Source organism: Vigna unguiculata, chromosome 3, assembly GCF_037176805.1.
Source record: "Vigna unguiculata cultivar grain cowpea cultivar isolate G323 ecotype 2 chromosome 3, ASM3717680v1, whole genome shotgun sequence".
NCBI classification, from domain to species: domain Eukaryota; kingdom Viridiplantae; phylum Streptophyta; class Magnoliopsida; order Fabales; family Fabaceae; genus Vigna; species Vigna unguiculata.
Genome location: NC_140794.1, coordinates 68304200 through 68317361, shown reverse-complemented (window position 1 = coordinate 68317361; position 13162 = coordinate 68304200). Strand labels below are relative to the sequence as shown.

At 30.8% G+C, this 13162-nt stretch overlaps 3 protein-coding genes across 3 annotated transcripts; 2 read left to right on the top strand and 1 right to left on the bottom strand.

Moving 5' to 3' along the window:
- Positions 1–2152: 2152 nt before the first annotated feature.
- Positions 2153–4334, top strand: LOC114177161 (CASP-like protein 1E2). Its single transcript, XM_028062416.2, has 2 exons — positions 2153–2448; positions 3813–4334. Exons 1-2 carry the CDS (start codon positions 2195–2197, stop codon positions 4147–4149), a joined length of 591 nt encoding a protein of 196 aa, XP_027918217.1. The 5' UTR covers positions 2153–2194; the 3' UTR covers positions 4150–4334.
- Positions 4335–4387: 53 nt separating this feature from the next.
- On the top strand, positions 4388–6092 carry LOC114175048 (uncharacterized). Its single transcript, XM_028059801.2, has 2 exons — positions 4388–5044; positions 5238–6092. Exons 1-2 carry the CDS (start codon positions 4388–4390, stop codon positions 5619–5621), a joined length of 1041 nt encoding a protein of 346 aa, XP_027915602.2. The 3' UTR covers positions 5622–6092.
- Positions 6093–8337: 2245 nt separating this feature from the next.
- On the bottom strand, positions 8338–12529 carry LOC114176213 (adenylyl cyclase). The gene is made up of 11 exons (XM_028061170.2): positions 12261–12529; positions 12076–12183; positions 11840–11994; positions 11655–11748; positions 11486–11556; positions 11297–11403; positions 10645–10766; positions 9495–9583; positions 9218–9277; positions 8706–8810; positions 8338–8611 (listed from the first exon to the last, which is right to left on the bottom strand). Exons 1-11 carry the CDS (start codon positions 12361–12363, stop codon positions 8492–8494), a joined length of 1134 nt encoding a protein of 377 aa, XP_027916971.1. The 5' UTR covers positions 12364–12529; the 3' UTR covers positions 8338–8491.
- Positions 12530–13162: the final 633 nt, after the last annotated feature.

Here is a 13162-nt window from a genome sequence, read left to right as displayed (position 1 = left end):
TACTTTTTGTAACTTCCATTTAAGATGTGTTAACATATTATTAACCAATATGAATACAAAATCTCATAAGAACAAATAGTCTTTTTTATTGCACCTTTACAGAACATTTATTGGTCGGTATTGGTAGAGAATATTTCAATTAATGTTGAATGAATGTGAAGGCTACCTAAACACAATTTTAATTATTGAAATAACTAAATCAAGCATTAGAATTTGATTATTGAAACACTAATTTTTCATAACAACATATTTTATTGTTTGATTGAACACGGAATTTAGGTGGAAGCATAACCAACTCATTGAAGTGAAGCTGTGATACACTATGTTGGGACCCCCAAAAGTTCCATGAATATAATATTGGAAGAAAAATAGTTCAAATTTTGTAAATTAATATCTCTCTAAATACCAACTCAGGTTAGGCTATAGTTTTAGGATTTTATTTATACATAAATTAATTAAAGTTTATATTGCATTATAAGATTTATAAATTAAAATAAAATAAAGAAATATTAGGACGTTAGGTGTAGATATTTTGGTGTGTTGTAGTTGGGAAATTGGAAATGTTTTGTAAAATTTTGGGTAGCTAGTATTTGTCGACAACGCAAGTTGTATCCTTTCTTTTCATATCTGTTTCTTCTTAAATGCTTTTCTTCATTAGGTCAAAATCTTCTCTTCTTGCATCTCCCATTCCATTTTTCTTGTCGGTTAAAATATAACTATCCAAAATTTTAATACAATTTAAAGACATCACATATAATTTATTTACAATATAAGCAAAAATTAATATGTGAACTCCATTTTTCAATTAAGAGATAATTCAACAATGAATCTAACAAGCAAATTACATACAAACCCTTCAAATATCAAAATTGTAGCTAAGAATATTGAAATGATTCACTTTATGTATAAAGGTATACCTACTAAATTAATTACAACATTTTTTTACACATCTAAACAATTTATTGATAATAAGATGATATCGTTAACTAACTTGTCATAAGGTAACATAATTACTAGAAAAAAAACATTTATTTTGTATTTTTAAAAATTCAAGAGAACTCTAAGCAATTCTTCAAATATCATATCGAATATTATAATAATTGTTTATAAGTGATATATTATTGGATATGGTAGAAACATAGGAACATAAGTCCTCAATCAAGGTCTAAGAAGAATAATTATTAGGTATTCTTTTCCGTCACGGTTTTTTTTTTAAAAGATGCCTCAACAAATGGTAGGAGGAATGAGTATTTAAACGGTCTTAAACATTAACTTCTAAACAATGTGAAACTATTAAATGTATTAAAAAAAATAACTTTGATCACCTAATTGGATTATCAACTTATTACCTCCTCAATTATATAATCTGAGAACACAACGAAATCTACACACTTAAAGAATAAACAAAACAAAAAAAAAATGTTTTGAGGAGATAATTATTTTTGTGATATAGAAAATTTTACGCTTATAAGTTTTTTACTGTTTATTCGTTTAAAAATTTATATCTGAATTAAATTAAGTTCTCACAACCATAATCTTTTTTATTGATTGAAGTATAAGAAGAATCGATAATTTTTGTATCTTACAAATCTTATTAAAGAACTTATTTTACATTTTTTAATAAAAAGAAATTAATAATAAAAATGAGTAAAGTCAAAACCCTATCCGACCCAAAATTAATGAGCTCACAAATATCCAAACTGTGAGCAGCCTAACTGTGAAAATAAAACATATTACTCTTTAGTACCTGAAATTGACTACTAAGTTTTATTTCCACACTTGCTTAGAGTTTAGTCACTTGAAAAATTGAAGTGTCTTTTTGTGTCAGGTACCTGTACTCACATCAGTATTTAATATGTTTAATTAGTCGGATTATACCCACTTTTTATTTTGACGTGTCAATTGAATCTCAACTTTTGAAAAGATGATTACTTATATTCATATTTAAAATGACTAACAAAATATTATTGATATTTATATCAAAATTTAGTAGTTAAAATCATGAATTAAGTTAACGACTTTGGAAATTGTTGTCTGAAAGGGACCTGATTAAGACACTTTTTCAAAAGTTAAGACTAAATTGACACTTTTAAAAACAGATACCAAACTGAGACATCTAATTAAACCTCCTATTTAATAATGCTTTTGTGAACACCAATTTGCTCTCTCAAATCAGAGAAACTAATAATAATAGATGGAGGGTAGTGATTATTATAAGAGAAGCAGTTATGAGGTGGAAGGTGCAGAGAGCAAAGAAATGGGAAAAGCAGTTTCTATGAGTGCTTATGATTTGGTTATGAGGGTTTTGGCCTTCGTTCTCACTCTTTCTGCAGCCATTGTTATTGCAGCAGATAAACAGACTAAGGTTATTCCCATTCAACTTTCAGATTCCTTACCACCTTTGTATGTTCCTCTCACTGCTAAGTGGAATCAAATGTCTGCTATTCTGTAAGCTCTCTGCTTCTCTTTATAAACCTTCTTTCTCTTCAACACTCTCTGCATCTTCAAAATAATTCTAAACCTATCATTTCATGTTCATGCTCTTCATATTTTTCTTCACTCCACTCATCACCTTCTCATCCATCAAACACTTAATAATGCTTCAATTGCTCAATCTATCTGATCAAAAGTGATTCTGCTGTTCAGAATACTCTTGCTGCTGAATTCTTGTCTAATCCAATATGAAGTCACTTTGTATCACTGTTATATTACCATTCAAGCACCAGTAATATATATAAATATTTCATTTTTAACTTCTTTATTTTACGGTTCACATATAACTACAACTTTTATTAGTAACCACCCAAAAATAATATTTCAAACGAATTCATAATTCATAAATAAGAGCAGAAATGAAAATGAAAGTATATATTCTAACCAGAGTTGCAACTACAATTTTTCTTGACAAAATTTTAACATACTTATATAAGCACCTCAATTTTTTAATAATTAAGTCAACTTTCTTTTCTATTTTAAGATGGTATTTTTAAATGACTTTTTTTTTTATTTTTTATATTTTAAAACCATCTTAAATTGTGAAATATTTTCAAAATTTAGTTATCAAAATATTATTTTTTTAAAATAAAAAACGTACTAAAGTGGGATAACAATTTTAACAGCAGTTTTTTACTATTATTTTTTCTTCGTATTATTCTATACGAAACATTTTCTTATTAGTCTATATGAAACTTTTGTGAATAGTTACGTAAATAATCAACGGTTTTGTGATCTTCACGGTCATTAGCAATATGGGAGCTTGAAGATAAGTTGGAAATGAAAGATTGGTAAAGTAAAAATACTATTTGTAAATAATAATATACATAGTCTGTTAAACTCATTAAATAATTATTATGCTTTTAAAAGTCTTGGCTAATAATATTTGCTTTAATTTATTGAATGATATACTTGGCAGATTTCCCATCTGCCACTTTAATGCTGCCATTTATGGTTGTAGTTGTAGTACTAACAGCGGTTGATATCAATGACTTTGTTTTTGACCTTTAACAACATCCAAATTGGTATCATATTATTCAGAAGATTGTATTTTGAAAAATGAATCATAGTGGGGCTACTTTTTCTTTAATGCCACCCATTGCAGGTGAAACCCCATTCAATTTAGTTCAACAAAATTATATTATTAAATTTTTTGACAACTTTTTTTATGATTTTAAGTGATAATTTTTAAGTAATTTCTTATTTTTTTTAATATTCTAAAATCATTTAAAAAATCACATCTTATAAAAAAAGGTTGTAAAAATTTGCACAAGGACTATATAAAACATGTCTACAACAATTTTTTTCATGTGTGGTAGGTATTTTCTGGTGACCAATGCAATAGCATGCACGTACGGAGCTTTGTCTCTAGTTGTTGCCCTAGTGAACAGAGGTAAAAGTAAAGGGTTGTGGACATTGATGACTGTTCTGGACGCAATCATGGTGGCTTTGCTCTTTTCCGGCAATGGCGCCGCCGCGGCGGTGGGTGTTCTTGGCTACAAAGGAAACTCTCATGTGAATTGGAAAAAAGTGTGCAATGTGTTTGATAAGTTCTGTGGTCAAATGGCTGTTTCAATTGGCGTGTCGTTGATTGGATCATTGGCATTCCTCTTGCTTGTGGTTATTCCTGTGGTCAGACTTCATCGAAGAGCTTGATCAATGAATAATTAAACCTTATTATTATCCTAATTCATGTTTATCAGAGCATATTAAGTTATTATTGTAATTTGTGTTTGAATAATAATAGAAGACACTAGAGTGTATCGAACAACAAATGTTTTGATTTGCTGCAAATTCAGGAGGAGGAATCAAATGAGTAATAAATCATGACTGTTTGTGAAGTTCATAATCTTATGGTACGAAAGTGGTAACACTGAAGAAGTAACAATGGCTGATGAAATATAACAAATCACCATTGTTTTTGTACTTATCTTCTCTGTTTTCTTGTTCATCACTTTGTGGGGTCCAATTTCTGCAGACGAATAAGTCTGTTATTTTAGTCTCTCTCTGCTACTTTTTCCCACTCATACGGTTACTCTGCATGATCATGATACAGAAGGTGTCACAATCACACATGCATGCCCACGGGAATCTAATCAATTACCACTACGTATTTTCCTACCAAATGTTTCAAATCAAACCAATCATTAATCTTAACCACCCCATTTTTTTTCTTTTTGTCAATTTCACTCGAGGAGTACAATACAATACAAAACAGAACAAAACTGGTTGGTATATAAACACCAGAGGAATGAGTGAGCGAGAAGGGAGAAAATTATTGACCAAGATGCAAGGTCGAATTACGAAAAAGGAAACTGAAACTCACTCTACCATGCCACCACTCTCTCAAATCCCACCTTCTTCTTCTTCTTCTTTTCCTCACCCTTCAAGCATTGCTGAAGCAACTGCTAACACCACCACCACCAGAAAGCGTGTTAAGAGAATGGTTCACTCCCATTGTGGGAGCATTAACATGGAACGTGAAAGAAGGTCCAAGATGACTCAAATGTTCACTCAGCTTCAAACCTCGGTCCCTGGTCTCTTACCTCAGGTTCATTCATCAATCATCGATCATCATCCAACATTTCATTTCTTGCCAATTTCATGGTTTTTGGGGGTTTTAGTAAAATGGGTTTTGTTTTGTACATTATGTGTCCACATTTGATTTTTTTTATTCCACCTGTTTATTTTAATGTCACCAAGTTCTGTGATTGACCCTTTTCTCTGTTATGGGGGAATCATAGGCTACGAGAGAAGTGATAGTAAACGAGACAATTGGGTACATAAAAGAGCTTGAGAAGAAGAAGCAGAGGTTGGAGGAGTTGAAGAAGTTGAAGGAGACTGTGAAAGGAGTGGAAGGATCCACGGTTGAATGTGGTAACAATAATAGAGATTGTTCAATCGTGGTTACTGTTTCTGCTAATGTTGCATTCTTTGGTATTCAATGGGTGCCTCGACCAGGTTTGGTGGCACAGATTTTCAAGGTGTTTTGCAATCACCAAGCAGAGATTTTGGCTGCAAATGTGACTGTTAATAATGGGAAATTGATATTGGCCATCACAGCTTCGGTGCAAAATAATGGAAACTGTGTGGTTGAAAAGATTAAGAGAGAAATTATGGGTTTGTAGGATCAAAACAAATGAGTTAGATTACATGGTGTTTGATTTTGGTACATGTCACAGAAGGAGATAACCTGATATAGATCATGATTAGTGTGATTGTGATGAACATCACCAGCAAGAAACAATTACTATGGTTCACTGTGCTCAAGTGGTTTTTTATTTTTGATTTTCTGATTCTTGGTGAAGAAATTGGAGAACAATTTAAGTTACTTTTGGCCTAAGAAGGAAGGTATATAAGGGTGTTAGATAAAGAAGAAAAGTGATTCATTGTCTCAAAGCATTGCAAACAATGTCATGGACTCACAGACATATAATATGCTTTGCTTTGTGTTGTCTTTCTTCCTTCTAAGGTGGAGCATTAGAAATTTGTAGCACAAAATGAGGCACTTACTGTTGAAGATTTTGTTTTGGGAAGTGAAACAGAAGCATGATTCTATACTATAGCAAGTTTTTCTATTTCAGGACAAGTTATAAGGTTTTTACATGGGAAATGACAAAATTGCTGTTAAATAAATCCATTTGAAAATGTTAAAATATGAATATTTTGTTATTATTTGAAAATATTTTTTTAAAAAGTCACTTTATTTGAGTAAAAAAAAGTTAAGTGGTTATTATTATTTTTAAATAATGTTTAAATCTATGCAGATATTTACAATGCTTATTTATTCAAAGGCTACAAAGTAATTTTGTTGATTTTCTTTTTATATTTTATAATATTCTTTTAAAGCTTCTATGCATAGTTCTTTGACACACGTGGACAAAAAAAATTACAACAGATTTTAAGCAAATATTCATGTGTCACAAGGATTATTAAGTTTTTTCTGAAGTATTAACAATTTTGTAACATAAATCGTATTCTCTGCAATTAGCCAGATCTTTTAATAGGTCAAGTATACACATATATATATAAAAATAATTAAAGAAGCATATGTTTATATCTTTTAAAAAGTCCAATAAAACTGACAGTAATATATAACACTATTCTTATAAGAATTAATAATGATGATGAGTTTTTGTGCGTAGTTTTTCTGCATATTTCTTTTATCTCTTTTACCATTTGTAAGTCTATCTTCATTAACTAAATTTTTAGTTTTCTTGATTTAGAAGAAATTATCTAATTGTAATGAAAAATTAAAAATATTTGTTATAGAAAATGTGTCTTCACTAATTATGTATAGTATAATTAATGAATAGTGAGGATTAGTTTGTTGACTGTTATTTGGTTTTTTTCATATACACGTAATGAAGTGAAAGATGAAAAGTTTGCATAGCTATAACATTTGTTACCTTCATAGGTATTTTGTGTGTGTATTTATATTTCATTAGTAGTTTATTTCTTATATTTCAGTGATTTTTTTGATTGCAATAATAGTTGTATTCATTATTCTTTAGTATTATAAAAAAAATGTGTAAATATACATGTGTTCCTAGGTTATGATAAAAAATAACGAACTTTCTAAGTTTTAAAAGTGTTGTACCTATCAATTCAATACTAAAATAAAGTGAAATAAAATACAAATTGAATATATATATACAATTTTACGTTATTATTTAATTATAAAATACTATAAAAATGATATAATCCATGTAAGCATTTTCTTTATAATTTATAAGAAAATCAATATTAGTTCATTGCTATTTTTTTTTTGTTTGTTGTTTCGTAAAATGTCTAGTAACTGTATTTTCTACCCATTGAATCTGGATTATGTTACAATCATGATCTAAGAAAAATATTTAAAAACTCGATGGGCCTAATTTAGGCCGCCTAAAAGTATTATCATGCAAAAAGTCAAATTAGAAAAAGGAGAATAAAAGACTAATAATAATAATTAGAAAACAGTAACTTAGAACAATAGAAAAAAAATTAAATAAATACAAAAAACATTAAAAGAGAACTTTATTATCACCGTTGTTATTAAGAAAAAGTAGAAATGAAAACAGCAGAGTTTCACATATTTAGATAAAATCATTTCATAAGAATATTTATATCATATATAAAATCCACATGAATTCAACCACCAAAATAATCCATAAAAGGTGGGGAGTTTGAAATAAAAATTAAATTTGTAGAGCTTTAAAATATGAATTAAATATTACCAGATTTCACTGTCTTCTAAAAAATTCTAAAAAGTTGGATTGAATATCATAAAATTTAGGAAAATGAGGTTTTGACAAAGTTGACAAACTTTATATAAATAGAATTAAAGTAGATTAATTTTTTATTTTTAATAAAAAATAATAATAAAAATAGTACTTTTTACTTTATTTAGTAGTTTGTCAAATTATGTCAAAAAAAACTTTGTTAATGAATCATTTTTCTAAAATTTAATGGAAGATCACAACTTTATTTACAAAAAATGTCTCCTAATTTCTTTTGAAGTTGCACACACCTATATAATTTTCTTTTCTTTCTCTTCAGGAATTATCAACCAAATGAAATGTGAATACAAACAAGTTCGTGGTCAACTCTATTGCCTACTCGATGGCATCAGTAAATTGTTTGATCACTTCATGTTCATACAGTATATTTTATTTAAAATGGGAGACTATCACTCAAAGTAAAAACAAAGTTCATGGAGTAGAGGACACATGCCACATTATTTTTGTTTCAACATAATCTTCTGATATCCAAATTTCTGTTATCAAACACTACCTAAGTCACACTAATAATATGCTACCAAAAATTTAAGTATTGGGGACGTAAAATAAAAAATGGTATCAATGGAAGCAAAGTAATAATTTTAATTTAGTAATCAACATTTGCTATGATTGCAGACTCCTTATCTATATCCCGGGATAGGAAGCATCCTCGGAAGAAGATACTCCGGAAATAAGCACATTCTGAAATACAATGTCATCAAATTCTGAACTAAATGTTATTGTGGAATACCTTCCTTCCTGTCTAGGTCTTCCAAACTTACATTTGCCTCAAGACCCATGCTCAGCAACTCACTAACCATGATAGGGATATCAGACTTCAAAGAAGCTGCTAATGCCTGTCAGAAAAGCCAACAAGAGCACAAAACAAATATAAGAATTAAAGCACCACAAATGAACCAAAATGTCAACAATAGCTTTTTGCTATAATACCTTTCTGTCCTCGTCTTTTTGGTGCTTAATAACTTCTAAAGGCCACTCGGATACAAGCTTCTGAAGTTCATCCTTGATGCCTGACTTTTTTTTATCAGACAAGGTCTAGCAATAGATGAGTCAAAAGAAGGGTGAGTTATTTATTTTAATGCAGAACAAAGCCAAAACAAATATGAAAGTCCACTCAGCATGCCAACAGTCATTCTAATCAATACATCCGTCATCAAAACAAACACAACGTAGGTGAACTGTGAAGAATTAACATCATAAAAAGTTATCTAATGCCTCACATCCAGGTCATACCGACTCAATTCAATCATGAAGTTCATCGTCAACAATATTGAAGTGTTATGAATGTCACACAAAAATCAAGCAACAAAAAACATTTAACCAAATATAATTGGATATAGTTTCTTCACTGCCGTGTTATTGGAACTAATTTGATTCTGAAGTCCCGTTCTGAAAAGCTATAATTTTAGCAACAATTTATGTTAATAACATACAGTCCATACCTGATTTAGAACTTGAATGACAGCAACTGCATCACTGGGTTTACGTTCCAACAGAAGACCCTGTAGAAGTATAAATAAACAGACTTACACTAATAAATCAAAAACACACCAAAAATATAAAATAGCCTTTGAGCAATATGGTATGGCTTTTGAAGAGCACAATATCTAGCGATCAAAATCATTGTGTGATAACTCGTGCATAGCAAATAAACTCGGTAACAGTGATACAATCAAAATTAATTGTCAAATAAGACAATGGTGTAGATAGGTTGGCTACCTTGGCACAAGAAAACCCAGTCGCCAAAGTGTGCTGCTTCATTGTTTCAGATCTCAACTTTTCTATTGTCCACAATGACTTGGTGTCCCCTTCAATGTAAATGAAATAAATAAATGACTGAATTGGTACGAGCAGAAATGATTTTAGAAAGCTCAATATATATTGAAATATCATAATACTACTGTACATACATGAAGAGTTTATTAATACAAATGAACCTAGGAGTTTTGAAAAAGATATAGACACAGTCGGGACAAAATAATTTTCCCTCGCATAACTTTATTTTGGACTAGTTTTCCTTAGCATGATTGCTAAATCGGTCAAGATGATACCCTATTTGAACCATTCTAAAAGTCCTAGTGTCTCCAAGAATACCCAAGCATATAAACACAATCAGTTGATTATATCGGTCAAAGCTCAAATATAGAAGAGTTTATCAAGTGGACCAAATCTGATATGGATATTCTATATGGTGCTTATGCATTGGTCTTATTATATTGGTACTGTAAACAATCACAATAACAGAACATCATTATACTGAAATACTACCTTGGTTATTACTAAACTATCTAGCACATTTACATATCTAAAACTAACTTTCAACTACAGAAAACAATATTATTAGATCAAAATGCAAGCTATCAAATAAATAAAGTGGAAGAATTAAAATTCATTTGTCTAAAACTATGGTGTATCCCAGGCCTTTAAACAAATCACCTGCCTTCTATTTCACCAAATAAAAGCAAACAAACAGTTTTTATTTTCTAATACCACAATCCCATTTGGCCACCAGTGCTAACCACAGAAGGCGCCTTATGCGCAATACCAGTTCAAGTGCAACAACCTCCCGTAAATAAAAAAGTGCCAATGGTAGAGCCAGCTTGTAATATTGATTTTCTCATTTGATGAAATTACATTCACAACCCAGTCTATGCAGTCTATATCTTTTGGGCTTCTTTCAATTTTTTTGAGACTGAGAAACAACAGTTTTTTCACCGTAAGAGAATATGAAAGCTAAGAAAGAAAATTTTCAAAACAGTAGAAACTAGCCAATTTATAAATCTATAAAGAAATCCACATTGACAAACTGCTATTGAATTAAAGCTAACAAAAATGTGAAAAAAAAAAAGAAAATTCAAAATATTCATACCTCTTTTGGCAGCAAATTGCATCCATGTCTCAAATGAGGTTTGTCTTAGTTTTACACCAGCCTTGACAAACCTTTGTGCATACTTACTAATCAACACCCAGTCATCTGTATTGTAACAAATGCTGCAAATGATCAACCAAGGTAACTGGTTAGAGGCATATGTGCAAGAGAATGAAAGCATCATATCAAGAGGGCTTAACTCAAATGAGGGTAATACAAGTTTTTTTAATTATATGCTTTAATCTCATATCAAAATACTAAAGACAACGTTTATAGTTGTGAAAAGAGGCTATGTTCTCCCTTCTTGTCCTAATTTGCTTCACTTTTGGCTTCAAAGAAAAGTTTGGGGTACCCAATACTAGTTATAATGCACCCTTCATTTGTTTTCTCAGAAATTTATACAAAACTGTATTTTCAGACTTGTTGTCTCACACATAAACAGGGATTAGTTGACTTCATACAACCAATATACTGGTTTGCCGGACTAACAACAAGATTGGATTTGAAAGAAGTATGCCAGCAACTAAGAGAATAATTATATTCTTATTAAATGTGTAGTTACTAGTTTTGGAGGTAAAGTCCAAATTCAAATTTAAAAGACTACTCCACACAAAAACGAAAGTGAGAATTTTTTTTAAGAATTTCAATATACCTGAAAACTATATCTGCTGTCCCTGGTTGCAATGGTAAATCGTTCTTCTTCACAAGTTTCATTACTTCCACCAACAGTTTAGTATCATTGTGGTCCTTGGCATACAGCTGAAGCAAATTGAAACTGACTTATCAACTGCGACCCGAAAACATAATCGAAGAAATTCGAACATTAACATGCCAACAATACCAGTAAAGAGTGAGCAGATGCAATATTCGGGGTCAATCCATAGACATTATGCTTCCACAGAGCCTTCTTTCCTGTACATACATTTTAGCCATGTTGCCTCAATATCTCATAACTTCAAAGTTCCATAAACGATAAAACACAAGTTGAGGCACCAGTAAATTGCACATACCAAAATCAAGAGCTCCTGCAAGAACACACGCCTTGGTAACTTCACGACAGAGGTTGCAATTAAAATTGTCATGAATTCGAAGATTCGACAACCTCTGTTTACAAGTTAGATTAAGAATCATCACCATAAATAATAATTATAATTATAATAACTTGCGACAGAAAAGAAAATTAATAGAAGCTCACAAATATGCGGAGGTTCTGCAGAATGTCGAACAGAAGTCTAATATCGTGCTGGTGTTTGCAATTTGCAATCATTGACCACAACCAAGCATTTGGAGGCATTGATCGTTTAACTTTTACAGAGTCAAGCATTTTATCGTATAATTCCTTCACATCCCCTGCATTCAAGATTCAATAATGTAAACAATACAACAGAAAAAGAAATCTGAAGAGCAACCTATTCGAAACAAACGAAGAACCTGATGGAGCTCCTTCAACGGTATCCACTCCTGAAGAGAAAAATGCCTTCGACAAGAAGCAGTGTATCGGATCAGTTGTCACTCGCCGGTAATCGTGTTGCACGAGCCCTGTCTAATTCAACAACTACGTATCGTTAAATCGTTCGATTCAAACACCGATTTGAAGAAACATTTCCGTTAATGACCTGAGAAAGGAGAAAGCGCGGAGGAGTGAGGAGCTTCAGAGGTTCGAAGATGAGGCGAAAGGAAGAACCGAGAGACTCGGCGGGCGCTGGAGACGACTTGCATAGCTCAATGTGAAACAACTGAGTCACGACCTAGTTGCCGGTTCCGTGTGGCGAACTCAGTAGGTTTAGGGAGGAAGATGCTGCAACGAACCCTTTGGGTTCAGGGTTTACGAGACAAGGAGAGAGAGCGATTTGGTGGAACGGTCTACACCTTTGTTAACATGGACTCGCAGATCAATTACATGTTCCGTTCATTTGTTCCTTTTAACCAGCTTACTTGCACCTCATCCAAAAATAAATAAAATAAAACTTATTTCTTCCTTTTACTTTCAACTTCTTTTTGTGCTGAGACACCAAAAGCATTTATAACAACTAATATGAATATATATTTTTTTACATTGTATCTTTTGTATTTTGTATTTTTATTATTATTTTTAGTTTGTTATGCTCTAAAAGGCACGTAATGAATAGTTAATAAGGAACTTTTTATTATAACTATTGAAAAAGAGAAAAATGTAAGTTTTAAACCAAACACATTCTGATAAAAAAATAATCTGTATACAACTCTCTCCATATATGCATGGTAAGTACATCACCTAAAATATTATTTACAGTTTCAATTGTATTGTGTATAGAAACAAGATGTTAATAAAACAAATTAAATATTTAAGATATCACCTAAAATGTAGTAAATTTTAGTTTTTTTTTCTTCAAAACGAACTGTTATTGTAAATTTTGAAAATTGCTTTAATTATTCTTTTCCTTTATGCATCATACATCCTTCTTTTATAAATATATAAACTGATTTTTCACATAAATTAACTATCTTGAAATAATTTGTTTCAAATTTACCTGACCAA